We start from the raw sequence: 26,502 nt of genomic DNA, 5'->3' as shown, positions 1-26,502 counted from the left end.
CAAAATAAAAAGCTTTTCACAGCAAAAGAAACCATCAACAAAACAACAAGAAAGCCCACTGTATGTGAGCACCAAAGCCCACTGTATGTGAGCACCACTGCATGGGAGAACATATTTGCAAATGTTATCACTGATAAAGTTTTAATCTTCTACATTTACAGGGAACTCATACAACTTAATAAAAGGAAGATAAATGATCCAATAAAAAATGGGCAACAGACCTAAATAGAAACTTTTTGAAAGAAGACAGAAGGAAGGCCAAGAGACATATGAAAACATGCTCAAAGTCACTAATTATCTGAGGGATGCAAATCAAAGCGACAATGTGGTACCATCTCACACCCGTCAGAGCATTATGCTAAGTGAAATAAGCCAGGCAATGAAAGAAAAATACCACATGATCTCACTCATTTATGGAAAATAAAGAACATTATAACCTGATGAACAAAAAGATAGATACAGAGGCAGTAAAGCATCGAATAGACTGTCAAATCACATCAGGAAGGCTGTGGAGTGTTGGGGAAGTGGGAATGAGATCAACCAAAGGACTTATATGCATGCATATAAGCACTACTCATGGACACAAGACACTGCGGGGGTGGGATGAGGGCATGTAACATCGGGTAGGTGAGGCTGGGGGAAGGTCAATGGGGAAAAAAAGGAGACATATGTACTACTATATGTAATACTTTAAACAATAAAATAAAATTAAAAAAAAGACAACCTACTGAATAGTAGAACATATTCACCAATGGGTTAACATATTCTGATAAAGGGTTACTATACAAAATTTATACAGAATTTATATAACTCAACCTGGAATTTATATTTTCAACCTGGAAAATAAAAACAATTAGATTTAAACACTTCTCCAAAGAGGCCATACAGATGGAAAGTAGACATATGAAAATATGCTCAGCATCACTAATCATCAGGGAAATGCAAATTAAAATCACAATGAAATATTACCTCATACAGTAGAATGACTATCATCAAACAATTATTCGTGAGGAAGTGGAGAAAAAGAAATTCCATGCACTGTGGGTGAAAATGTAGATTGGTGCATGGAAATGGAAAACAGTATGGAGATTCTCTCTTTGGTTCTGACTGGGTAGCCCAGTTGGATAGAGTATTACTGGATATGCCAAGGTTGTGGAGTGGATATCTAGTCAGGGCACCTACAAGAATCAACCAATGAATGCATAAAGGGGAACAACAAAACCCTTTTTCTCTCTCTCCGTCCTCTCTCTCTCAAATCAATACATTTAAAAAAAAATTCTCTATAATCTTTTGCATTTTAATTATGTGTTTTGGTGTGGGCTTCTTTGGGTTCATCTTATTTGGGCCTCTCTGCATTTTCTGGACTTGTATGTCTGTTTCCTCCTAGGTCAGGGAAGCTTTCTGTTTTTTTCAGATACGTTTTCAGTTCTTTGCTTTCTTTCTTCTGGTACCCAAATGATGAAACTGTTGGTACACTTGATCACTTGATATCACAGAAGCCCCTTAAACTATCCTCAACTTTTTTTGGATTCTTTTTTCTTTTTGCTGTGTTGATTGGTGTGGTCTGCTCCCTTATCCGCCAAACCATTTCATTTAATCTCCTGTTAATTACTTCTAATGCATTTCTTTATTTTTTCAAAGATTTTAAAATTTATTTTTAGACACAGAGGAAGGGAGAGGGAGAGAGAAGCATTAATGTAAGAGTGAGGCATTGATTGGCTGCCTCCTGCATGCCCTCTATGGGTTTCAAGCCTGCAAACCAGGCATGTGCCTCGACTGGGAATTGAACCTGAAACCTTTAGGTGCACAGGACACCACTCAATAAACTGAGCAACACCAGTCAGGGCTCTAATGTATTTCTTCATTTGTTATTGTATGTTCATTTCCAACTAGTTCTTTTTCATATTTTCTATCTTCTTGTTTTTCTAAAATATATTTTTATTGATTTCAGAGAGAAAGGGAGAGGGGGAGAAAGATAGAAATATCAATGATGAGAATCATTGATTGGCTGCCTTCTGAACGACCCCAATGGGGATCGAGTCCACAACAGGAGCATGTGCCCTGACCAGTAATTGAACAGTGACCTCCTAGTTCATAGGCCAATGCTCAACCACTGAGTCATGCGGGTCAGGCTCTATCTTTGATTTTACATTTCCTCTTCATTAAAGTTCTCACTGAGACCATTGAGCATCCTTCAACCTGTGTTTTGAATTCTGCATCTGGTAGATTGCTTGTCTCCATTTTGTTAGTAATTTTTCTGGAATTTTGTTCTGTTCTTTCATTGGAACATGATCCTTTGTCTCCTTATTTTGGCTGCCTCCTTGTGTTTATTTCTATGTATTAGGGAGAGCTGCTACATCCCTTGCTCTTGGTAGAGTCGTCTTATGTAGTAGGTGTCCTATGGGGCCCAGTGACACAGTCTCCCTGTTCACCTGAGCCGGGTGCTCCTGTGTGTCCCTGTGTGGGTTTGTGTGCTTTCCTATTGAGCCTTGATTGCTGTTGGCATAACAATGGCAGAGACTGACCTTCAGGCTCATTGGTTGTGAGGACTGATCATGACTATAGTGGAGCTGCTATTGTGCAGTGGTGAACCTACAGATCAGAATTTGCTTTAGCAGGACTCTGGTACCATCTGAGTCTGCCCTTTGAGTGTGTCATTTGTGGATGTAGTTGGGTGCTGTTCTGGTGTAGTCTGAAGCTGAACACTGGGTGTGTTGGTTCTGGGACCTATTGAGAGGTGCAGGTCAAGGTATCTGCTGCTTGTGACCTGCCTGGTCCACCTGGTATTAGCTACAAAATGATCTGCAGATGTTTTCCACTTGTGGTCGACTTGGAGGTGCCTGGGAGAGGCTAAGATGCAAACTGAGGCCAGATGCTGCTGGTGCGAGGCTTGGAGATGCTTGGTAAGCAGGACAGGGCATGCCAGGGCCAGATGCTGCTTGTTTGGGGTTTGTGAACCTTTGAGATATTTTTAGAAATCTTGCCATATGCCAAAACAAGCTCTTTGTATGGAACAGTGTTAACCAGGTTGAGGGAGACTCAGATCTGATGCTTGCCTACACATACAGGGGGAGGAGGGCTTAGCAAAGGAACAGTAGCTTCAGCCAGCACTTCCTCTGGGATATGACTGCCCTTCCAGCCTTTCCCTGAAGCCAGATAAGTCAGTTCTATCTCTGGCAACTTTCGGGGCGCTGCCCCAGTGCTGGAGATCAGAGCAAGTGAATCCATCAGCGAGTAATTCCATGCAAAGGCCCTTTAAGAGGAATGCCTGGGATTTCAGAAGCTACCTCCGCCCCCGCCCCTCACTGAGCCACCATCTCTACTGGTTTTCATAGTCAGAAGTTATGGGGACTTCTCTTGTCAGCACTGGAACCCTGGGCTGGAGGGCCTGGTGTGGGGCTGGGACTCCTCACTCCACCTTGGGAGACCTCACAGCTGAGATATCTGTCTCCATCTTTAACCAGTACTTGTGGGTGTGGGACCAGCCCATTCCATGCCTCTGCCCCTCCTACTAGCCTTGATGTGTCTTCTTCTGTATATCCTTAGCTTTAGGGCTCTGTTCAGCTCGAATTCAGGCAGGTATCAATGATGGTTGCTCTGCAGCTTAGTTGTAATGTGGTCATGGGAGAAGGGGAGTACAGTGTTTATCTATGCCGCCATCTTGACTGGGAGCGAAAACTACAGAGTTTTAACTAAGTCAATTTATATGACTAGGGGAATGGGAAAGCAGCACCTAGAACCCCAAATTCACAGCCCTTGCCTGCGTCAGTGTTCTTTTCACTTTCTAGGATGCCATTGTGTAGATAATGACCACTTACTATTTCTCAGTTAGACCATAAATCTTGATTTATCATTCCAGCAATATGGACGATAACCTGACAACCTTCCCATTATAGACATCTTAAAATGCAAAATAAAATACACCAAAAAAATTTTAAATAACTACAATTTCAAGAAAGAGAAATCCCCAGTGCCAAATATAAAGAGGCTGCTGACACTCCAGCTTCATGGGGTAGGGGGATGTCACTGGTTTGTATAGCCTAGGGGTCTGGCTTTTCATATCTATTGGTCTCCCCAACCTGCCCAGAAGGCAACCAGAAACTGGGAAGCAAGTACCATAGGCCGACAGAATGCTCCAAGAGAAGTCCTCTAGTTAACCTCCAAGAGCCAGAAAGGGAACTCACACTGCTCAAAGAGAGTGGGGAAATACCTCAGTTCTTTTTCTTCTCCTGTTCTCTCATGCCACAGCCCCCACACAAACCCCCGTGGGAATCTATAGGAGCCAAAAGTTGGAGGGAGGGAAACCTTACTCTCCATTTGAAGGAGCTGAGACCCCAAGAGGATGGACAAACACCATTTCTTTATTTCCTCTCTCTGCCTTCATGGCACTTGCCCCAAATGTAGGCACAGTCACAGAAGTCCCTGGAATTGCAGGGTAACTAAAGCCTCAGCTTTCTGGTCAAACAACCGGAAAAAGGGAGCCCCAGGGAACTGTAAAATCAGGGAGGTCACAGTGAGGGAGGACCTTGGGAAAGTGAACATTCAAAGGGGCAATGGCTCGATATTCAGACTGACATTGAAATTACACTGTGCACACAGAAGGCTAGTAGGAACTTGCAGCCTGAACTTAAATAGGCCAGTTGCTTTCTAAAGCAAAAGTATGAATCTCCTTCATAGGATTTCAATGAGAGTCAGAGACACATAACTTAATATTTACAAAGATACAATAAAAAATCACTCTGGCCAGTTTTTCTCAATTATTAGAGCATCAGCCTGTCGACCAAAGGGTCACAGGTTGAATTCCTGCTCAAGGGCATGTACCTCTGTTGAAGGTTTGGTCCTCTGCATGAGCAGGAGGCAACCAATTAATGTGTCTTTCTCACATCCATGTTTCTCTCTCTCTTTTTCTCTTTCTCCCCTCTCCCCCTTCCACTCTCTTTTTTAAAAAAAAAATCAATAGAAAAAATCTCTTCAGTTGAGGATTTAAAGAAAATCACTCTATTTGTGAAGAGCCAGGAAAATCTTGACTCACATGGGAAAAGACAACTGATATGCCAGTTAAGATGAAACAGATGTTTGAATTATCTGATATACCTCTTAAAGGAGTTATGATACAAAATACTCAAACAACAACACTGAATAGCCTTGTAATAAATACAGAAATAATAGCCTCAGCAAAGAAATAGATAAGATAAAGAAAAATGGGAAATTTTAAAACTGATAAATACAAATTAGCAAAACAGAGATGTCAGAGGAAAGACTCAGTGAACTTGAAGACAGATCAATAAAAATTATCCAATCTGAACAACAATGAGGAAAATTATTGAAAATGAACTGAATCTTGGGACCCATGGGAGAAGAGCAAAAGGTCCAACATTTCTGTCATCAGATTTCTAAAAGGGGAGGAAAAAGAATGTGCTGAAAATTTTTTGAAGAAATAATGGCTACAAACTTTTAAAGTATGGCAAAAGACATAGAAATTTCAAGAAATTTAGGCTAAACTTAAAGAAATTCATGCCAACACATCCTAAACTGCTGAAAACTAAAGACAATTGTGAGACAAAATAAAGACATTTTCAGACAAAGACTGAAAATTTTTGCTATTAACAGACCATCACTGAAGAAGCCACAAAGAAAAAAGAAGAAAATGAATCTAGAAGGGAGGAGAGAGCTATAAGAAGGAAAGGTAAATGAAGAAATGTGTAAACAACATATGGGTAAATCCCAATAAGTATTGACTGTATAAAATAACAACAATGGTGGTGATTATGTGAAACACCAAATTTGGGGATTTTAAAAGAATGAAACTAAAATACCAGACAATACTAATTAATAAAATGGGGCCAGTGTAATCAAGCTTCTAAGGTTCTAATATTGTTTGGATGAAGGGTAAAGATTATCTTTTTGCTTTGTCAAGTCAAATATACATGTTGGACTTTAAAAGTAACAGAAAAATAGATGAATCATGGAGTGAGTGTCCAGGCTCTTAGAGATTATGAGACTGATACAAAAATAATTCAAATCCAAGGTTCAAATATTAAAAATTGATAGATGCCAGAATAGGAATACTGTAAGTAAGCATACATCTCTGATGTGAAGTCCCTTCAATTCAAAATGTCTCTGATCTGTAAAGAGGATGAGACATGGAGTGGGCTGTTATTGGCCTGTGAAATTCAGATTTCTGAGCCTTTGTGTTCTTGTAACAAGGCTCCTAGCATTCTAGGGTCCCTATGTTGTTTGGAAGTAGGATAGAAATTATGAGTTCTTCCCCCAATCTTCAAGTCTGCAGGAGAAGATCATTGGAGTCAGAACCAATTTTACATCAGTATGTCATATTTTTCCCTTCAGTGGTACTTTTAGAGAATATGTGGTAAGAGAGAAAGTGGATGAGTGCTACATCTGTATGTAATAGGGAATGAATTTTGGACCTGTCTAATGTACCGCTTCAAGTAGCCAAGTCTCCTTTTATCTGCCCCTCAGTGATTTTAGTCTTCCACCAAGTCCCATAGCCCTGCCCCAGTACCCTTAATTCAGCTTCCAGGGTTCACCTTCAGCCCCAGCCCATACTATACTGTTCCCAACTAATCCTAGGGACTTAGGCCCATACATCATTGATGAGTGGACGCAGATGCTTCGAGATGCTGCAGAACACCACCTTGACCTCCTCTCCTTGCCCATGGTAGATGATGTTCCGTAGGGCCTTCACTGCCTGAACTGTCACTCGCGCCTCACTCTTTACGAAGTCACGCAAGAATGGAACCAGGCTCTTCAGAGACTGTGACTATTTGGAAGAAGGCAGAGATCACTTATCATCTGGGGATCATGCAACACTTTAGGGATAAGGTTTTGAGAAAACAGATGGTGCCTAAAAAAACCCAAAAACACCTGACCTAGGGAATCTAGGGGCTGGTTGTGCAGAGGAAGTGGAAGGCTGGTGCTCAGGGTGTTTGGGATTCTAGATGGCCAGGCTATGTAAGTCTATAAACTGGATGTTGTACTGCCCTAGGATGAGGGGTTGGGAAATATACTAAGCTTTGGGTAATTAAGAGACCCTAAATGGTTCAGAGACTAACATTTGATTCCCATTGGGTCCCCCACTTTTACTTGTCTTGGGTGCAGTGCCAGGTTACTGATTCCACGGAGTCCAATTTCTTTCATGATGAGGTTTGGCTCCTTAATCCACTTGATTAGATTGCCCACAAAGTCTTGCCCCGGAGTCTGAGCCACTGATCGATGCCAGAGGAGCTGTGGAAGCAAGGATACTACAATGATGGATGGAGAAAAGGTCTTGGGTACCTGATGCCTCTCTATCTCCCCTCAGGCCCCATACTCAGGTAAGAATTGTGACCAGTTGAGAGCAGTGGTAGATCTGTGCACATGGGGTAGAGTCTAAGGCAATGGAGGATAACACTGATAACGTCAGCATTTTGGGCCAGATCCTGGGATCCTAAAATCATTCTGGGGGGACTAAAGTTGCTGTCCCCCTCCCAGGCCTTTTTTTTAACCAGGCTCTGAATTGGCAGGGAAGCAAACCACACACAATTCTATTCTTTCCACTTTTTGGGGCAAGTTATTTAACATTTCTGTTAAATGTTCCTCAGCTACAGGAAATGAATGGCTAGGGCTGTGGTCCTCTCCCCAGACTTTCACCTGTGCATAGATGGTCCTGGCCAAGATCTTCTGACGATTATTTACGCTGTTGAGGAGGTTCTTGGCAAGGTTCAGAATTCGGTGCAGCATGACTGGTTCACAGTTCTTCACAATGCCGCTGGGGTGGGGCAGAGGAAGCCAAGAGTTGCTGGGTGGGGAGTGGGCAGTGGTGGAGGGGAGGTGGCAAGGGAACAGTATGCATAGAACAGGGAAAATGTGAAGGCTGAGGTCTGGGAGATGAGGAAGGGAGGGTTAAAGGCTGCTGTAATTGAGTGCTGTGCCCTGGAAAATTGGGACTGGGGGCTAGAGTGGTATTAGGTGTGCTGGGGAAATGGTCCCACCTTGTCAGTTCCATGATCCCTATGTAGTAAAATTTAGGGCAGGACAGAAGATTCCAGCACTTATGCTCATCTGCATAGACCACCACTCCATCATATGCAGCTGCTAACACCAGCTTCACCACCTCTAGGGCACAACTGAAGACCAATCATCACGAGGTTTGTGAAAAGAAGGAACAGAAGGATGGACAAGATGTTATGCCATAGTTTGCATACTTATCCTGGCAAGCCAGGAGACAGTTCTCTAATCTGGTAGCTAGCTGGATTCTTCTTTCCAGCTGATGATAAAGCATGGCAATATGAAACCCATCTCCAATTGTCTGCTCACCACTTCAACCGTGGTGCTCATCCAACCACATAGTCTTGTAAAGAGACAATAGAGATATGCTAGTGCCACAGCTTTCAAATTCTGCTCTCCAGGTATAGAAGTGTTAGGATATCTCTTCACCTCCACACCAACCTATCCAGAATGTCTCTGGTTACTGGTTTTATTTTCTTACTGTAAGATTTCATTTGAGTAGAATACCCTGACTTTTTTTTTTAAAGTCTGACAACCAGTTATTTAGTAGTTGAACACCCATCTTACTGCAGAAAACTACAGTAGTAATTTGCACAAGATGGCACAGGTAGTGACAAAGTTAAGCCAGAGATTATACAGATTCGAATGGCCACAGCTGCATGGAGAGAAATAAATCTTTCATGTGCCCAGTCATGAACAGAGACGTGAACTGCTGAGTGAAGCAGAAGAGTGCATGCAGGGAAAAGAGTAACGAGAAATTTGAAAATATGTGCGAACATTCCAGCACGTGATGCTGCAGCACCCACACCAACATTCTAGCTCTATGCTGCCGTCAGTCTCTTCTTCCGCATCCCTAGGGATTGGCATTTAGTTGTCCAGGGCCCACTGGAGTTCACTAGTCTCATTTTCCATCATACCAGGGTTAGGCTTACCTAGTAGGGTCAAAAGTCTTGCCTGAGCCCCCCTCCTTCCTGTAGACCACCATTTTCTGGGAAGCATTTTGCTCAATCACCCAGTAGAGATGACATAGCACAGCCAGCAATAGCCGGGGGTAGAGTTCCTGGATGGCCTCCCGGCACAGGGACCCCGATAGCATCTCACACAAGGCACATGCTGCCTGGGGAGGACACAAGGAAAGGAGGAAGAAGAATTGACTTGGTCTGGTAAAGCATAAATGGTCCCACAATCCCACACACTGAGTCCAGCCCTCCCCCCGTCCCCCCTCGTCACTGCCCAAAGGTCACAGTTCACTCTGACTGAGGTTTCTAAGCAGCACCCAAAGACTGAAAGCCCACAGCTCATCCCTGGGGAAAGGAGGGGCCATACTCATGTAATCTGCTCTCTCTTTATTCCCAAACATTAAAAACAAGAAGGGAACCAACTCTAAATTTTCAGCAGAAAATAAATTGGGCCATCCAATTTCAGGCAACCAAACTTCATCTTCTGCCTTCACTAGCTCATGCCCCTGGCCAGGCCCCAGAAAAATGGGTGCCAGACCCAAACACAGGAGAAAGAAAAAGCTGATTAACTCTGAACATCAGTTTCCTTATCCATGAAAGGGGATAGATTCCTGCACTTTCTACATCATGCAGTTCTTGGATGTACAAAGTTAAAGTGCTAACCATATGTGCAGTATTAGTGAGTCCAGTGTTAACCGTCTTCTCTTCACTGCTCCCTAACACCTGCTTGCACCCACCAGGTGCCCTTTAATCTTCAGCTCTGCATGCAAGTCCCAGACATAAATCCTCAGCCCCATCCCTCCCCATGCTGACCTCCACGGGCTGCAGGGCTATCTCCCTCGTTCCCTCTGTGGAGTGGTTTTCCAGGATGCCTATCAGCAGCTGCAGGACGTTGATTGTGGTCTCTCGCTCGGTGCCGAACACCTTCCACAGGGCCAGAATGGTTCTGCAGGACCCAGGGACAGCTATGTCATGGGCCCTGGTAATCATATTCTAGTACCCATCTGGTCTTGAGCCCATGAAGTGCCTGTTCTCAGGTTCAGAGGGAGTGAGGCCCAAGAGGACTTGGCCAAAGAACATGAAGTTTGATTGGCATCAAGAAGAAAGCATCCTTGTGCAGTGATTTTTAACATGGGCTTGGGGTGGAGCAGGGGAGGGTTTACTGGGATGGAGTGTGCTCCTGGGTGTGGGGGAGGTACCTATCCCAAGGGAGGGTCCTGTTCAGCAGCAGGGGCACAACACTGTCAGTGCTGTTGCCTGCCAGCAAGCACAGGGCCCGAAGCATCTCCTCCTTTGTGTTGGGCTCCAGCTGCAATTTGAGCCGTTCCAGGATGCCCGCCACAATTTCCTCAACCTGCAGGGGAGAGCCAGAAAAACCCCAGTCATTCCTTCTTTACTTCCTTCCTTCCTCCTCCCTCTCTACTAAGTCCTGAAACTCAAGGGGCCGAGTTGCATTCCTGTCAGTGACTCTCTTCTCAAGGCAGAGTTCTGGGGTGCGAAAGGCCAGACCAGCAGCGCCCATCAAAGAAAGCTCGTGCCAAGACCCACTAGAGAAAATGCCTGCCCACAGCCCCAACATCCAGAGAGGAGGTCTGAGGTTGCCCAGGAGACACAAGGCCCTCCAGAAGGAAGGCAAAAGCCCTGGACGCACTTCAGCGCTTTCCCTTCCAGCTAAGGTCAACTTCCACCCCTGAAACTGCAGGGACAGTGGCACTGGATGTGGAAAGAACACAGGGCTCTCATCTGGTGGTCAGCGCTCTAAACTATGGACCTCTAGGAAGCTCATTTCATTGTAATATCTCAAGGACACCATCATGTTGCCCTTCCATTTCTGGTCCATAGGCCAGGCCAGTCACATAAATGAGTGGAGGCAATGGGTGTCTGAGGATTTAGAGAGTGAAGGGGGTGGACAGCTTGTGACACATATAAAGAGGATGGTGGCCACTTAGAGATTTGTCCTATGTGACCCCATTTTTTAAATTATTTTTTATTTTATTTATTTTATTTTTATTTTTAAAAATTTCTTTATTGATTGAGGTATCACATATTTGTCCTCATCCCCCCATTTCCATCCCACACCCATCCCCACGCATGCCCCCACCCCCCTGTTGTCCTTAACCACTGGTTAGGCTCATATGCATGCATACAAGTCCTTTGGTTGATCTCTCTCCTTTACGCCCACCCTCCTCTACCCTCCCTCTGAGGTCCGACAGTCTGATTCATGCCTCCTTGTTTCTGGGTCTGTTCTCGTTCATCAGTCTATGTTGTTCATTATTTCCCCTAGATGAGTGAGATCATGTGCTATTAGAAATAAACTTATAAGTACCGAAAATGAGACAAGCAATAATGGTTATGCTGACAGGCAAATGAATCAGTCTGTAGTGAGTTTCTTTCTGGGCCAACAGTTCTTTTGAGACCCAATTTCAATGTCAAACAGTTCCTTATGTGTACTGTGAAATGTCAGCAATGACATTTCAGTTCTGGATGGTGGACAAATGGTGGTAATGCAGGCCTGATTTTCTCTGGTTTGGTCCTGGGCAACCTGCAGTGATGCACAGCTGCTAACTGCTAGTATGGCAAGGCGACGTCGGCGTCTTCCATCTCTGGACTGCTTCTCTTCTGTCTTCATGGCTGGAGTAGTCCTGTCGATTCCTCTGTGTTGCTGGAATCCACATGGCTATGTGACCCCATTTTAAACTTGTTTTATTTTCTTAGTGAAGTGAGAAACAGATTTTTAAATGCTAGGCCTTCCCATTTTTACATTAGCTTAAAAGAATATTTATGCAAAGGTCAGTCGTTCTGTGAGCTTCCTTGTTTGCAATTCACAGCCTTACCCCCTCACAGAGGTCTAAGCTCCTGACACCCCATGGGTTCTTTGAGTCCCCCAACAATGCCTACACCCCTCAGTTAATGACATGGCTGTCATTAACTGAGGAATCAGCCACCCAGATAGGAGGCTCTGCAGTTACAAGCTCAGGATTACAAATGTCAGAGCTCATGGGACCACAGAGGAAATCTAGTGCAAGCCTACATTTTAGAAGTGAAGGAATTAAAGCCAGCTGAGGAGAGGGACTTGGCTAAGGCCCTTTGGCTGGTTGGTAACAGAGCCAGAACAAGAGCCAGGGCTCCTGACATTCCAGGCAGAGCTTCCACGCAGCACCACATTACCTTTGTCAAATCTGTGCCCCTCTTTTTCATGACAGCACTCATCAACTGGGCTGCAGCCAGAGACACCTTAGCCCTGCTGCCAGTCAGCTCCTCCATGGCCGTCAGCACCAGGTTGGTGAGCTGGGTCTGGGTGAAGTACTCTGCAAAGGCCTGGAACAGGGTGGGATCAGATGGTGTGATTAGTCTAGACCCAGGGCCCCCCTGCCTGAGACAGTCTGTGCCATTCTTCTTGGTGAGGGAGGGCTTCTCTTGGGAGCTTATGTGCTTCTGTCCTAGGCTTGTGCTGTCTGCCTAATTTCTAGAAGACCCTTTCACTGCGGACAGAGTCCTGGGGATGGAAGGGAGGAAACAATGGTCTCAAGTGCAATGTGGGGCTCAGAGGTCAGTGGGTGCAGAGGCAGAACCCCAGGAGAGGAGAACAGGGCTAAGATCCTCAGTGACATTGCTCACAAAGCAGCATTAGCATGAAGCAAATGCTTCTGGGGGGATGGGAAACAGAAGGATTAGGACCCGTGATGCTCAAGGGGGAACAAATAGTAGCATGTGATGGGAAAATTTCCCCCAAAGGAAAAGTTCACATCTAGCAATGGAATGGGAAGGGAGACAGGATAAGAGTCCCACCCCAGGAGTCTATAATAGCATGTAAATGAGAGGCCCAGGCTTTCCCCACTTTGTCTCTGGTCCTGCTCCCTCACCTCGGCAATCTCAAAGGTGTTGTTATAGAACAAGTTGGCACTATACACTTCATTCATGTCCTCTTCTACCCACAAGCCCTGCATTTTCTTCTTCATCTCTGAAAGAAAGACACCCCACCCCACCCCTCAGACACTCAGAAGGCATGTTAAGCTCCCCCTTTGCCACCTTCTAGACCAAAACTCCTACTGAACTAAGTCAGCTTGGGGCTATGTATGTCCTGTGGGACTGAGAGAATAGGAATGGGCATTAAGATAAGAATTGGTAGGAGCTGAGGGAAAAAACAAACAATCTTGCCTGCCTCAGAGCAGAGATAGAATTGGGTAAAAATATGGGGCTCAGCCAGAGGAGCAGAAACTAACTCAAAAGAAGTATTTCATATGTAGGTATTTTGTCCCAAGAGGTTATCTGTAGATGTTTGGGGGTAGGTTCCTCAATGGAAATGAGGTACTCAAGCAACTTCTTGGGACGAGTGTGTGGGGATGGCCAGGCCTAAGTGGGTGGTTGGAGGGGGAGTGGTAAGAGAAGGTTCCTCATACGTTTTTTCTTCGAGAAGATACAGTAGAGGTTGTATACTGCCTGGGATGACAGGAAGCAGATGTTGTCCACTGGGTCCTGGCAGCGCATGGCCAGCAGCTTTACCAAGCGCCCCAGCCGGGTGAATTCAATTTCCATCTGGGGAAGGAAGCTGGAAGTCACAAGTTATCCCAGCCATTCCCTTAGGCTGAGTTATTACAGGAAGAACTCAGAGGAGGAAATGCGTATGCCAGAGACATGAAAGGTGAGACTATGTGCAGTTAATGGGAATCGAATTAGATAGATGAATTGTGGCCGTAAAGGACATAAGAGGTCATAGTTTTATTGATTTTTTTTTTTTTTTTACAGAGAGGAAGGGAGAGGGAGAGAGAGTTAGAAACATCGATGAGAGAGAAACATCAATCAGCTACCTCCTGCACAACCCCTACTGGGGATGTGCCGGCAACCAAGGTACATGCCCTTGACCAGAATCGAACCTGGGACCCTTGAGTCCGCAGGCCGATGCTCTATCCACTGAGCCAAACCGGTTAGGGCAGAGGTCATAGTTTTATAATTACCTTACCCTATCCCTCTTTTTTGCCCCTTGACACCCCACTCATTTGTCAAGTCTAGTTCAATGCCTTCTTCTTTATGAAGCTTTCCATGCCCCCGCACTTGTAATTGTTTTGATCTTTTAGTCCAACTATATTCAGTTTATATATTTATTATCACCTTCTACTTAAGTTTGTTCTATGCATGCCTCTCTTCCCAGTGGACTGTTAGATTCATGAAGTCAGAAATTATCTTGGTCATGTATTCGCTATAGCACCTAATAGTGCCTGGCACAAGGTGAGTATTTAGAAATTGCTTGTTCAGACAAATAGTATCAAACTGAACCAAGTGGGATGAAATAAAACTGATGGATGGAGGAAAAGATCAAGTACTAGTAGAAGATGTCAGATAGAGAAAGGAGAGAACAGGATGGGATGTACAAGAGAAAACAGCATGGGCCAGGGAGAAGGAGGATGAGAATGAGTGACTGAAGCTAGGTAATATATATGACGAAGGTAGGGATAAGGGCAACTATACAGGGTATGAGGATTCAGACTCCAGGGCAGGCTGCCACTCACTTTGAAGTCCTCCATTTTTGCCGTAAATCCAAGAATCCGTGCAGTACACCACATGGCCCGTTCACGCTCATGGTCCTTCTGGGAATTAAGCCATGGGTTCATAAGCTGGAGGAAGAAGATAATAAAAGGAGAGGCCCATTCATTTGTGTCTCAGAGAACAGAAAGATACTCTTGAACCTGGCTTTTGCAAAGTATTAAGGCAAGAGTTCTGACAGCAGGACCTCTTTTGCCAAGAGGCAGGTTATATGTGGGTCTGGCACCAGAGGCTTCATTCTCTCCTCTCTCCTATCAAGTTTACAAGATATTATATCCTCCAGCCCCCAATTTTCCCTTCATCTAGGAGCTAGGAATTACCTCAATTCTTACCCCTTTCTTTCAGGTTAAGCAGTGGCTCTCAAAATATATCGACTCTGATTCACTTCAGTGCTTCAACATAACCCCCGAGTTCCTCTACCCTCCTCTTCCCATTCTTCATTAGAAAAAGAACTTGGTGATAAAAAGTAAGAGTCACCGTATTCACAGATTCTAGAGTAAAGTGTGTGTAAATCTACTTGAAAAATATAATTATAAATGGTTTCAGTTGAAACACAATGTAAAAGTGTCTCACCTTTGGTAAATTATGGGTCCCAAATATGGGTCCTGCTACTTGTCAATCTACAGTTATCAATCTGACAATGATGCAACCACACAGACAGTGATATACAATTGAAAAAGAAGAAGAGTAGCAGATGAAAAATCCACAGCCAACTCAAAAGAACACTGATGCTTCACTGATCAGAAGGAACACTTCCTGCCCTAGTCAGTTTGACTCAATGGATAGAGCATCGGCCTGAGGAGGGTCCTGGGTTTGATTCTGGTCAAGGACACATGCTTGGATTGCAGGCTCGATCCCCAGAAGGGGGTGTGCAGGAGGCAGCCAATCAATGATTCTCTCCCATCTTTGATGTTTCTATCTCTCTACCCCTCTCCCTTCCACGCTGAAATCAATTTTCAAATATTGTTGAAAATTGAATAAAAGTCTATGTCTTACAATGGTGTGTCAACATAATTCCTTGTTTTTTATGTGTTTTTAAAATATGATTGTATTGATTTTAGAGAGAGAGAGGAAAGGAGAGGGAGAGAGATAGAAACATTGACCAGAGAGAAACATTGATCGTCTGCCTCCTGCACATTGTCCCCTTCTGCTACACACACACACACACACACACACACACACACACACACACACACACACGGGATCAAGCCTGCAACCCAGGCACGTGCCCTGATCAGGAAGTGAACCACTGACCTCTTGGTGCATGGGCCAATGCTCAACCACTGAGCATACCAGCCAGGAAATTCCCTGGTTTTAATAGAGGCTCTATGTACTGCTTATGCAACTCCCAGTAAATCTAAAATCCTTTCAAATTTAAAAGTTAAGAAGAAAACCAGTAGCAAAATGATTACAAGCAGTCAAAATGTCCATCCATAGAGGACTGATTGAATAAACTATATTACATGCACATCATATATGAAACCATAAAAAAATAAGGAATATACCTGTGAACTGATGTGGAAAAATGAAAAAAGCAAGGCCAAGAGCACTGAATAGAATGTGCTAAATACTGTGTAAAACAGAAAGGGAAATAAGAATATACCATAAAAAGAGATTTGCTTATTTTCACAAAAGAAAAACAGGAATGACAAACCAGAAGTTAATGAAAATGGTTATCTATACAGGGTAAGTGGGAATGAGGTTAAGACGATCAGTTAGGAGCAAAAACTTTTTTTTTTTAAAGAAATTTTATTGATTTTTTACAGAGAGGAAGGGAGAGGGATAGAGAGTTAGAAACATCGACAAGCCGCCTCCTGCACACCCCCCACTGGGGATGTGCCTGCAACCAAGGTACATGCCCTTGACTGGAATCGAACCTGGGACCATTCAGTCTGCAGGCTGATGCTCTATCCACTGAGCCAAACCGGTAGGGAAGTTTGGAGCAAAAATTTTCTGAGTAAAACTTTACATGGTTTTACTGGTAAGTTTTTAATTATGTAAATCTTTATAAAATCAAGAGGGTCTTGAGGAAGTTCTGTGCAGCCCAGGCCCTGAGGGGTGGGACTCTGGGACTCAGGGCAGTCCCAGGCTGCGACAGTGGGGTACCGGATCTCACGCAATTTTGCGTGCTGGGCCCCTAGTATTTTAATAACAACAGAACTACAAAGAAATCTTGAACTTCCTGTGGTATTTGGGGAATAGCAATTTCAGGAGAAAGCCAAAGTATCACAATGACATTAGCATAGAGTAAATCAAGTCAATAAAAAGACAATTTTAAAATGGGCAAATCATTTACACCTGCACCTCACTTCTTTGAGCCAAGCACTTTGTGAACATCTCAGTGGATTCCCAAATGACTGTATTAACTAGGTACTATATGTCATTCCATTTTCCAGGATAAACTGAGGCAAACAGAAGTTAAATAACTTCCCAAGACCATACAGCAAACAGCAGAGCCACGATCTGGAACCATAGTGTATGGAAGTCCAAACCTGTGTTTTTAACTTTTAACTGCTACGAGGGAGCAGCGGGCAGCTGAGAGAGAAGCTGGCCACAGCTATGGCTGAAGGGGAAGGAGGAGGAAGTTCTCTCCTCTAAAGCCAAGACCAACATTAGCTATTAGATCTTAGCCCTTATTATCCTTTCCTTAAAACCTTTGCACCCAATTTTCATCAAAAGTTCTACCTCTTAGTTTTTCTTACTGTGAAAATAAACAGTCCTTAGACTGTTTTCCTTGTCTATTCCCAACTGTACTAGGTTGATAGTGTTCCCCTCACCCCAAATTCATGTCCATTCAGAACCTCAGACTGTGACCTTGTTTGAAAATAGGGTCTTTGCAGATAATTCAAATTAAGGTATGTTCATACTGGGTTTGTGGGTCCTATGCCAATGACTGCTGTCCTTATTAAGACCCCTAGCTGGTTGGGCTCAGTGGATAGACTGTGGCCTGCAGACTGAAGGGTGCGGGTTTGATTCCAGTAAAGGACACATGCCCGGGTTCTGGGATAAGTCCCCAGTGGGGGTTGTGCAGGAGGCAGCCGATCAATGATTCTCTCTCACCATTGGATGTTTCTATCTCTCTCTCCCTCTTCCTCCATCTCTGAAATCAATAAAAACATATATTTTTTGAAAAGAAGAAAATACATACACACACACACACACACACACACACACACACACACACACACACACACGAATGCCCTGTGAAAATAAATAGAGGCACAGATTAGAATGCTATGTCGACAAGCCATGAGATACCATGGGTTGCCAGGAATTACCAGAAGCCAGGAGAGATGCATAAAACAGATTCTCCTTCAGAGCTTCCAGTAGGAACCAAACCAGCCAATACTTTGATTTAGGGCTTCTGTCCTTTATGACTGAGAGAGAATGTATTTCTGTTGTTTGAAGTCACTTCATGTGGTATTAATTTGTGGCAGGCCTAGGAAATGAATACACCAATGTTCAGGGGCTTCTTCCCACTGACCTGCAAGCAGTTCTGGATCCGGGTGGGCATCTCAACAATAAGTGTCTCCATTAGTCTTAGGAGGGATTGCATGGTCTCCTTAAACAGATCCTGAGGGGGGAAATGGAACTCAAACAAATGCCAACCTGTCAGCCCCAACCCTCCTTCTAAACTGCTCGGCATTCTGGCTCTCCCAGCCTTCCTTGAGAAAGCCTGCTCAAAAACTTCCCCTACATTTCAAGCACTCCTGGCTCTTCATTCACTTGAATAAATCCCTCTGTTGTTTCACCAGAGCACAAATGTCTGCCTGGTTTGTAGTGTGTCCTGGAGATCCCCTGCAACATAGCTACCCTGCCTTCTCCATCCCCACTCCCTAACTTGAACTCATGTGGGACTCTGGTCCCAGGGGATACAGCTTCAGTAAGCAGCCAAGACTGACAGGCTGGCTGGCTCCAGGTGGGAGGAGGACTGGCCTAGCTGTCTGCAGAGCAACTGATTCACAAAAGCTAGGACAGTGGGTTTCTCCCTCTCACCCTTTAATAGACCAAGTGGCCTTGCCCAAAGCATTATAAAGAGAGTAGGTGATCTGCCAAGGAGGGCTTCTAAACGTAGGTCCTGCTGGGAGAACCACAGCAACATTGTCATAGATCTCAGCCACTGAAACGGAAAAGTAGGGGAAAGAAAAAGAAAGGCAGCTCTCACCGGAATAAAGTACTCAGAAGAAACCTACAAAGGTGTAAAGCTATTTTTCCTGGGCAGCTGGAACTCCCAGCTTGCTCTAAATACAGGGAAATCCTCTCAAAATACCCTCCTCATCCGAATCAGATTTACAATGAGGGAGGCCAGAGAAAACCCACCTCCACCTTTTCTATATGTACCAGTCTTTCCTACATAATATGACTATGAACTAAAAAATAAGGATTACCAGAAATCTGATGAAAAGGATGCCCAAGATGGACAAACCAACTGACCCTAAAGAAAATCAAGCTAATTCAGTAAATAGTAGAAACTTCTATTTTTAAATTCTTTTTAATATCTTCAAAAAATTCAAGAGACTATGGCATCAATAAAAGAAGAACAACCAGGCAAGATAAAGGTGTAATCAGAACACATGAAAGAATTCCTAGGGATTAAACATGTGAATATAAATAAAAAATTGAATCCCTCTTTTCTTCCTCAAGGAAACACTGCAGGCCCTGTAAGAAATAGACTCTGATTTCTTGCTCCTGGGATTCCCTGGCTTTATTTACCTATCAAACGTTAGTAAAATCATATTTGAACCTTCTAGTGTGGTTTCAATCACACAGCAGTTACAAAGGGAAGGTTCAAGTGTCTGCTTTGGGCCAGAGTGTTGAAGTGGTGGCAGTGGTAATCAATGGGTAGAAGAAGGAAGTTAGATCTCAGGAGTAGAGTTCAGACTACATGACCCAGGAACCTCTTCTTCACAGGAGGGCTTCCTTGCAATGATTTCTTTTTTTATTAAGGAAGGCAGAAGACTCTTACATAAAACTGCCAAACCTATCCTTCCCATCTTCTTAAAAAATTAAAAAATAAAACCAAAAAGACAAACATCGAAGAGTTACTTACCACATTGGCTTGGCCCTCCTTGGGACTAGATGCCTCCTTTTGCAAAACTTCTATGGATGGCAGGCAGAACACACTCTTGAAGCATGTGCTAAGTAGCTCTACTCTTTCTTCTATCTCTAAGAGGGGCCTGAGCATCCTAAGATCCAGGGAGAAGAAGTGTAACCAGTGTTGTCAGGAATAACAACTGAGAAGGTTATAGAAAGGAAAGGTGGAGACAGAGGAATAAGTGGGAGCAAGAAAGAGGTAGATATCAGAAGAAGGGGTATTAAAAGAAGAAAGGGAGGAAACAGTAAGAAAGGGTGAAAAGATCCAGGAAGATGGAAAGAAAAGAACTAAGGGAAAGAGAAGAGGCATGACTATTGCAGGAAAGGGTACTGGTATTTTGAGAGAATGGGACATCAGTGATGGAGATGGAGATGCCTATCAGGGACAGCACTGAAAGCAGAGGACGCCTGGTGCAGAATTAACAGCAAGTGCCTATAGAGATAGGAGAGGCCACCTCTACCAGGTGCTTTGAAAATCCCATTAAAAAATATTGGCAAAAAGAAGTGGCAGATATTGTCAGTAAATTTCTACTATTCTCTTATGCTAGAAGATGAAGCAGAAAATAAGAGGTGGGGATCAACTAGGGAATAAAGAGCTGCAATAGAACCAGGTCAAGGAAGACAGAGTGGGTGCTATGTTGTTACCTGAAGTTATTGATGATGTTCATTGCCTTCTGTCTAATAGGGCTGGAAATGGAGTTCAATGGCTCCTCCTTGATTAGATCCTAACACACACACACACACACACACAGACACACACACACCCCAAGAGGATGGTGAACATATTTTTCTTGTCTGCCTCTGCCTCCTCCCACTCCAGGCTGTGTTCATAAGAAGGTGGAATTTAGAATTTTTAGTGACTTCCAAAGATATGAGGACAGCACCTCTCTCCTACTCCCAACCACACCTTCCTTACAATACCCACCCCAGCCTTGAGGATGGGAAAGGGAACACTAAGGCAGGAAAAGGACACTGGAAAATCTGGACTTCTACCTTCAGGCCTAGCCTAGGAGTGCTACCAATGGTTTCCATGTGGACCCATCCCCCCTCCTCTCTGCATTCCCCCCTCCATCCTCCTTCAAGATACTTACCACCATGAAGGTTACAATTGCTAGCTTGTGGGGGAACTTGAATTGAAAGGACACGTGCTGCTGGCTGCCCAGGATTTTTGTCAGTATGATGAGGGCATTCAGGTAATCCAGCTTCAGGTCCTTATCCTGAATGAACCAGTATGCTCAGGGATCTCCAAGGAGGGAAAGGATCAGGGCCAGGGCACACTATCTACACAGTCTGCGGGGTGAGGACCTAAGCTTTCTTTAGCCTTCCTTAGGCTGATGCTCTTCATCTTCCCTCTGATGGTGGACCAGTGCATCCCTGGGGTGGAGAGAGCCACCCCTCTCACCAACCCCCTTCTGAAGCCACCCTCATATAACTCTTAAATTAGCATAGATCAAGCTTCCTGGTCTCCCAAGGTATTGTCTTTCCCTTGAACAAGGTCTACCGAAGGATGTCTGAGTTGGGAATGGAAAGGGATCCTTCTCCAACCCTGGGGACCCATGCTTTGGACAAATAGCAAATGCAAGAAAACAGTATGGGGCTCCTCTGCCTCTCCTGAATGCTCTTCCTATGAATACTAGGGAATTGAGGTTTTACTCATCCCTTCTTCAGAGAGGCCAGTAAAGAGCTCAATGGCACGTTACATAGCTATGTCAGCAGGGAAGGAGACACTTTTCAACAGACCTAAAGTTACTGTGGTCTCCTCCTTGGGCCAATTAGAGTCTCAGAGTAGGAGGATTAAGTGAAAGGATTTTTATGTGGGATAAGTCACTGTATTAGCAGCCCCCGACTCCCATTTAAGGCCAGGCAACTTTTTCTTGTGCGGTAAGATAGGAGATGGCAGAAATGGGATCTTGTTGAAGTAGAGTAAGCAGGAAGTACCTTTTCCAAAATGCAGTTGTGGTAATGTTGCAGGATCAAGGCCAGGATGGCATCTAAATGCCCGAAAATAGCTCCTTTGCTCTCTAAAATAATCTTGCTATAGGTTAAGTAGATGGTGTTACAGACAAGCACCCATTCCCTTTGCTGATGTTCCTGTAGGGGAAGGGGAAACGGAGGTTCAGGGTGGAAAAGGTTGCTCAGAGGATGTGGGGAAGAAGATGGGATTGTAGAATGGTGGGCATGTAGCTGGTGATACCGGGGCCTGAAGTGCGGACACAAGGGAGCAAGAGAAAGGGAGCGAGGCTGCAACTTTCCCACAGTTGTTTAGAGGGAAAGAGAAGCATTTACTGGTATACATGAGTCACAGGGCCTCAGAGAAATTGGAGGCTGGGGTGATGGGGATGCCTTGGAAGGCTTTGTATGGGAGGCTGGTAGAGCTCCCTGGGAATGACATCACCTTTGCCAGTTTGAGGATGGACGATGAGTCCTTGTCAGTGAGTATAGCACTATAGACTTTCAGTTGCTCCAGGACAGTCTTCAGATGTTTCCTGGAAACAATGCTGAACAGCACAGCAATGCCCTGTAACACAGAGAGCCGCAACCCCATGCCACAGGTCAGGGTGAGCCAGACACCTGCTCTGTTCCCCCACAAGCAAAGTATAGAGAGAGGAAGGGAGAGGAAAAGGAGAGGAAAGAAATGGAAGGGAGATTTGGTTCTCCACATTTGAGCTATTTAAAATCCAGGTGGAAAGTAACTCTCATGCACTTCTGGTGGGAATGCAGACTGGTGCAGCCACTGTGGAGAACAGTATGGAGTTTCCTCAAAAAACTAAAAATGGAACTCCCATTTGACACAGTGATCCCATTTTAGGAATATATCCCAAGAAACTAGAAACACCAATCAGAAAGGATATATGCACCCCTATGTTCATAGCAGCACAATTCACCATAGCTATGATTTGGAAACAGCGTAAATCCCCATCAGCAGATGAGTGGATTAGAAAACTATGGTACATCTACACAATGAAATACTACCCTGCTATAAAAATAAGGAATTTTTACCCTTTGCAGCAGCATGGATAGAACTGGAGAGCATTATGCTAAGTGAAATAAGCCAGGCAATGAAAGAAAAATACCACATGATCTCACTCATTTATGGAAAATAAAGAACATTATAACATGAGGAACAAAAAGATAGATACAGAGGCAGTAAATCATTGAACAGACGGTCAAATTACAGCAGGAAGGCTGGGGAGTGTAGGGGAGGGGAGGAAGAGATCAACCGAAGGACTTGTATGCATGCATATAAGCATAACCAATGGACACAAGCCACTGGAGAGGGTGGGATGAGGGTATGCGACAGGGGGTAGGGGAGGCTTAGGGAAGGTCAATGGGCGGGGGGGAGGAGGTATATGTACTACTATGTGTAATACTTTAAGCAATAAAAAATAAAAAAAGAGTAAAAACTTCAAAAAAAATATCCAAGTGGAGAACCAAATATCTTTGCAAGAAGTAATTCAAGAAGCAAATTATTAAGAAAATCCAGAGTCACAGATTTACAAAATCTTGGTAATATGAAACCTAACTTTGCACAATAGAGAATACTTTTATATGCACTACAAATTCAGAGAATGGTTGTTCTGAGGAGGAAACAGAGGAAAGAACAAAACCCAGGCACCTCACAGACAGGATTGGATAACTGGTCAGAGAAGAGATGGAAGACAGGGAAGACTTATAGACAATGCCAATATTTCTAGTTTAGGAGAACAGGAAACAGCAGTAACTCTGACCAAAACAGGCAGGTGAAAAAGAGGCCTGTCTAAGTTGGTGAGAGAGAAAGGAGTGAGTTCCTGGATGTGTTGAATGGGAGGTCATGGCAGACAAATAAGTGGAAATGTTCTCAGTGTCAGTGGGTCTGAACGTTGATGCTGGAAGTGTAGATCTGGGAATCACAACCTAGAGAGAGTCAAAAGCATGAAGACTTGGGGATTCTGTGGTTCCTGCCAGGAAGAGTCTTTAACTTAACCCCTCTGCCTCCTAGCAGGTCCTTTTGACTTCATTGTCAGCTGAGTTTCTCCCTAGAGCTTACTCAACAAGGATGGTTGGGCACAGAGCTAAGGAAACTCAAACAGACATGCAGGTGCCAGCTGTTGGCAAATTGGCTCATTTGTGCTGGAAGGGCTACCATTAAGTCTTTGCAGCAAGAGAAGACAGAGTGGAGGGAGCCTCAGGACAGTGACAGGCACCAGGACACAGATCCTCAAGAGGGATGACATTTTAGTGGGACTTGTAGACTTTTGGACACCAAGTAGATAAAGGGAAAAGTTTACCTCTTTAGAAAAGAGGGACTAGTGGAGCATCAGAAGGGGGTTCTATTCTGTCCCTCTCCTTACGTCCTCCCTTAGCCATGGCTTCCACTCATTCTGGTCATCATTATCACCATCGTCATAACTGACATCATCAGAACATTAGTGCTTAATGATTACCAGCCTTATACATGTTACTTGGTTAATCCTCACCCTAATGCATTGAGGTAAATATTATCATTCCCATTTTACAGACAGGGAAAATATGTTTCCCAAATCTAGACACCCAGCCCAGATTTAAGTTCCAGGTCTACATGCTACTGTGCATCTCCATCTGACATTCCAACCCCTCCCAGTCAAAAAGTAAATCCATCTACTTGTCCCCCTTTTGTCCTGGGTTCCTGGTCTTAGGGAAGGATACCATTCTCCTCCCACTTGGGCCAGAAACCCAAGAACCATCCCAGATGCCCTTTTCCCTCTTATCTTTATCTTCTGTAATCAAACTGTTCCCAAGTGCCAGCAAGAGGTCACTTTTACTTCCTTGTCAAAGAACTCTGCACTCCAGTCCCACTAGACCACTGACTGTTCTCTAGATGTGCTCCCCAAAGTCCTGATCCTGAATCTTGACTCAGAATATTATGTCAACTGGGAATACCTGCCTTCCTCCTTCTCCTAAACTCTCCCAACAAACCCAAGTCCCAGCAAGCCCACACAGCCAGGATGCCACAATGACTGCTCATGTAGCCTTTAGGAAGGCCATTGTGTATAGTTAGCTGTTTCCTTCCTGTACATGTCTTTCTCCTCATTGATACTGTTTGCAACTTGGGCTTAGTAAATACCTGTTGCTGACCGTGGTGCTGATGGATGATATGAGCATCTGGGGGAAGTGCCTTGGAGAGGGAGAACCGAAGACATGGACACCAGCACTACCAGTAATCAGCACGTAGAGAGTGCATATGCACCAGCATTGCTCTAAGTGATTTTACATTTTAATCCTCAAAACCATCCTACAACACACATCACTTCTGTGGTATTCCACCAACAATGCACACTCTGAATCTAATCATGGGGAAATATGAGACAAACCAAAACTGAGGGACATTGTACAACATGAATGGTCTGTACATTTTTAAATGTCCAGGTCATGAAAGATAAAGATGAGGAATTTGTTCCAGATTAAAGAAGAATAAAGAGAAATGACAACTAAATGCACGGTTTGATTCTGAATCAGATTCTGGACTAAAACAAAAAAAAGAATATTTTTCTTTTGCTCTAAAACACATTGTTTGGACAATTGATGATTTTCAAACTGGGTCTATAATTTAGATATCAGTCGTGTAGCAATGTTCATTTCCTGATTTTGATCATTGCACTGTGCTTGTATAAGAGTATGTCTTTATTTTTATCTAATAGACTGAAGTATTTAGTGGTAAATGAGCTTCATGACTGCAGCTTTCATTTCAGATTCAAAAAATACAGTAATAATGTTAGTAAATAAATAAATTATATAATTTATGTGTGAGGAAGAGAATGATAAAGCAAACATGGAAAAACATTAAGAATTTCAGAATCTGGGAGAAGTATCAATAGGAATTCTTTGGGATTTTTTTTTTACAACTTTTCTCTAACTATAAAATTATTTAAAATTGAAAAAAAACTTTTAAAGAAATATCCTATGAGGAAGGTACCATAGCCTCATCTTAAAGAGGAGGAAACTGAGGCACAGAGCAGTTCAGTAACTTGCTCAAGGGCACATAGCTAGTAGGTGGCTGAGCTGGAATTCTAACCCAGGTGCTCTGGTTTGCCAGGCCCAGGCTTTTAGCCACCTTGCCATCCTGACTCAACCTGAAAAGGCTTTGCTAACACATTCTGCCTCACCTCCCTCTCCTGCAGGTTTTCATGGGAAGTTTGAAGGATGGAGGAGAGCATCATCTTCACCAGTTTCTCATTTCTTGAGGTCCACAGGGCGAAGCCAAAGAATTTATAGAGAAAAGCCTAGGAAAGGTAGGAGGCAGGGTCATGCATGAAATGAGGTTAGGGCAGCATTTCCAATACTAGCCACCACCTTTGCCCACAGCCCCATCCTCCACCCTGGCCCTTGCTGTCTAGAGGCATCTGGATAAGGCAATGATCCTATGGAGGAGGGGTTCAAGTTAGAGGGAAGAGAAAGCTGCCTTTCCAATGTCTCAGCCTCTTAGGGATCATTCTTCAGGAACTTTCTCTGACCCACATACCTCCCAATAACAGCTAGGAAATAAAAAAGTTCCTTACATTTGCATAATTTTAAAATCAAAATTGCGTAATTGAAGAAGTGCTTTCATGCAATTCTTCTTTCTCCCTCCTCTGAATTTCAGTGGCCTTTCTCCTTGCTTACTGCACACTGTCCTGTCTACCTTGCAATACCAGTCTGTGTGGACTCACCCACTCCCTACTTCATGGTCTCTGCATTCCCCATTTTCTCTGTCTAGAACCCTCTTCTCCAGGCTCTTCAAAATGTCTCTTTCTCATCTTTAAGATCTCACCTCAGTGAGCCTGCTCTGACCTCCTCAGTCCCTCTCCAGCTCATCACCCTGTGTCCTTCCTTCAGAGCTTCATCATAATCACTCATCCTGTCTGTGAATTTGTTCCGTTAGTTCCTAACTTGCCCCAATCCCACA

The 26,502-nt window shown here is 44.0% G+C and overlaps 1 protein-coding gene across 1 annotated transcript in view; it reads right to left on the bottom strand.

Moving 5' to 3' along the window:
* LOC129147058 (maestro heat-like repeat-containing protein family member 7) overlaps positions 1-21,897 on the bottom strand; it is a 47,177-nt gene extending 25,280 nt beyond the window's left edge. The window contains exons 1-15 of the mRNA XM_054718388.1: positions 21,796-21,897; positions 21,540-21,692; positions 20,693-20,818; positions 17,992-18,081; positions 14,474-14,578; positions 13,367-13,502; positions 12,830-12,927; positions 12,135-12,284; positions 10,166-10,320; positions 9,780-9,912; positions 8,940-9,124; positions 7,992-8,126; positions 7,651-7,768; positions 7,105-7,245; positions 6,608-6,781 (exon numbers count right to left, since the gene is read on the bottom strand). Coding sequence (XP_054574363.1) covers positions 6,608-6,781; positions 7,105-7,245; positions 7,651-7,768; positions 7,992-8,126; positions 8,940-9,124; positions 9,780-9,912; positions 10,166-10,320; positions 12,135-12,284; positions 12,830-12,927; positions 13,367-13,502; positions 14,474-14,578; positions 17,992-18,081; positions 20,693-20,818; positions 21,540-21,692; positions 21,796-21,897 — 2,001 coding nt within the window. The remainder of the gene's footprint in view (positions 1-6,607; positions 6,782-7,104; positions 7,246-7,650; positions 7,769-7,991; positions 8,127-8,939; positions 9,125-9,779; positions 9,913-10,165; positions 10,321-12,134; positions 12,285-12,829; positions 12,928-13,366; positions 13,503-14,473; positions 14,579-17,991; positions 18,082-20,692; positions 20,819-21,539; positions 21,693-21,795) is intronic.
* Positions 21,898-26,502: the final 4,605 nt, after the last annotated feature.

The sequence above is a fragment of the Eptesicus fuscus genome, chromosome 7 (assembly GCF_027574615.1).
Source record: "Eptesicus fuscus isolate TK198812 chromosome 7, DD_ASM_mEF_20220401, whole genome shotgun sequence".
Taxonomy (NCBI): Eukaryota; Metazoa; Chordata; class Mammalia; order Chiroptera; family Vespertilionidae; genus Eptesicus; species Eptesicus fuscus.
Note: the sequence above shows the minus strand (reverse complement) of the source record. Positions and strands in the feature narration are given on the sequence as shown.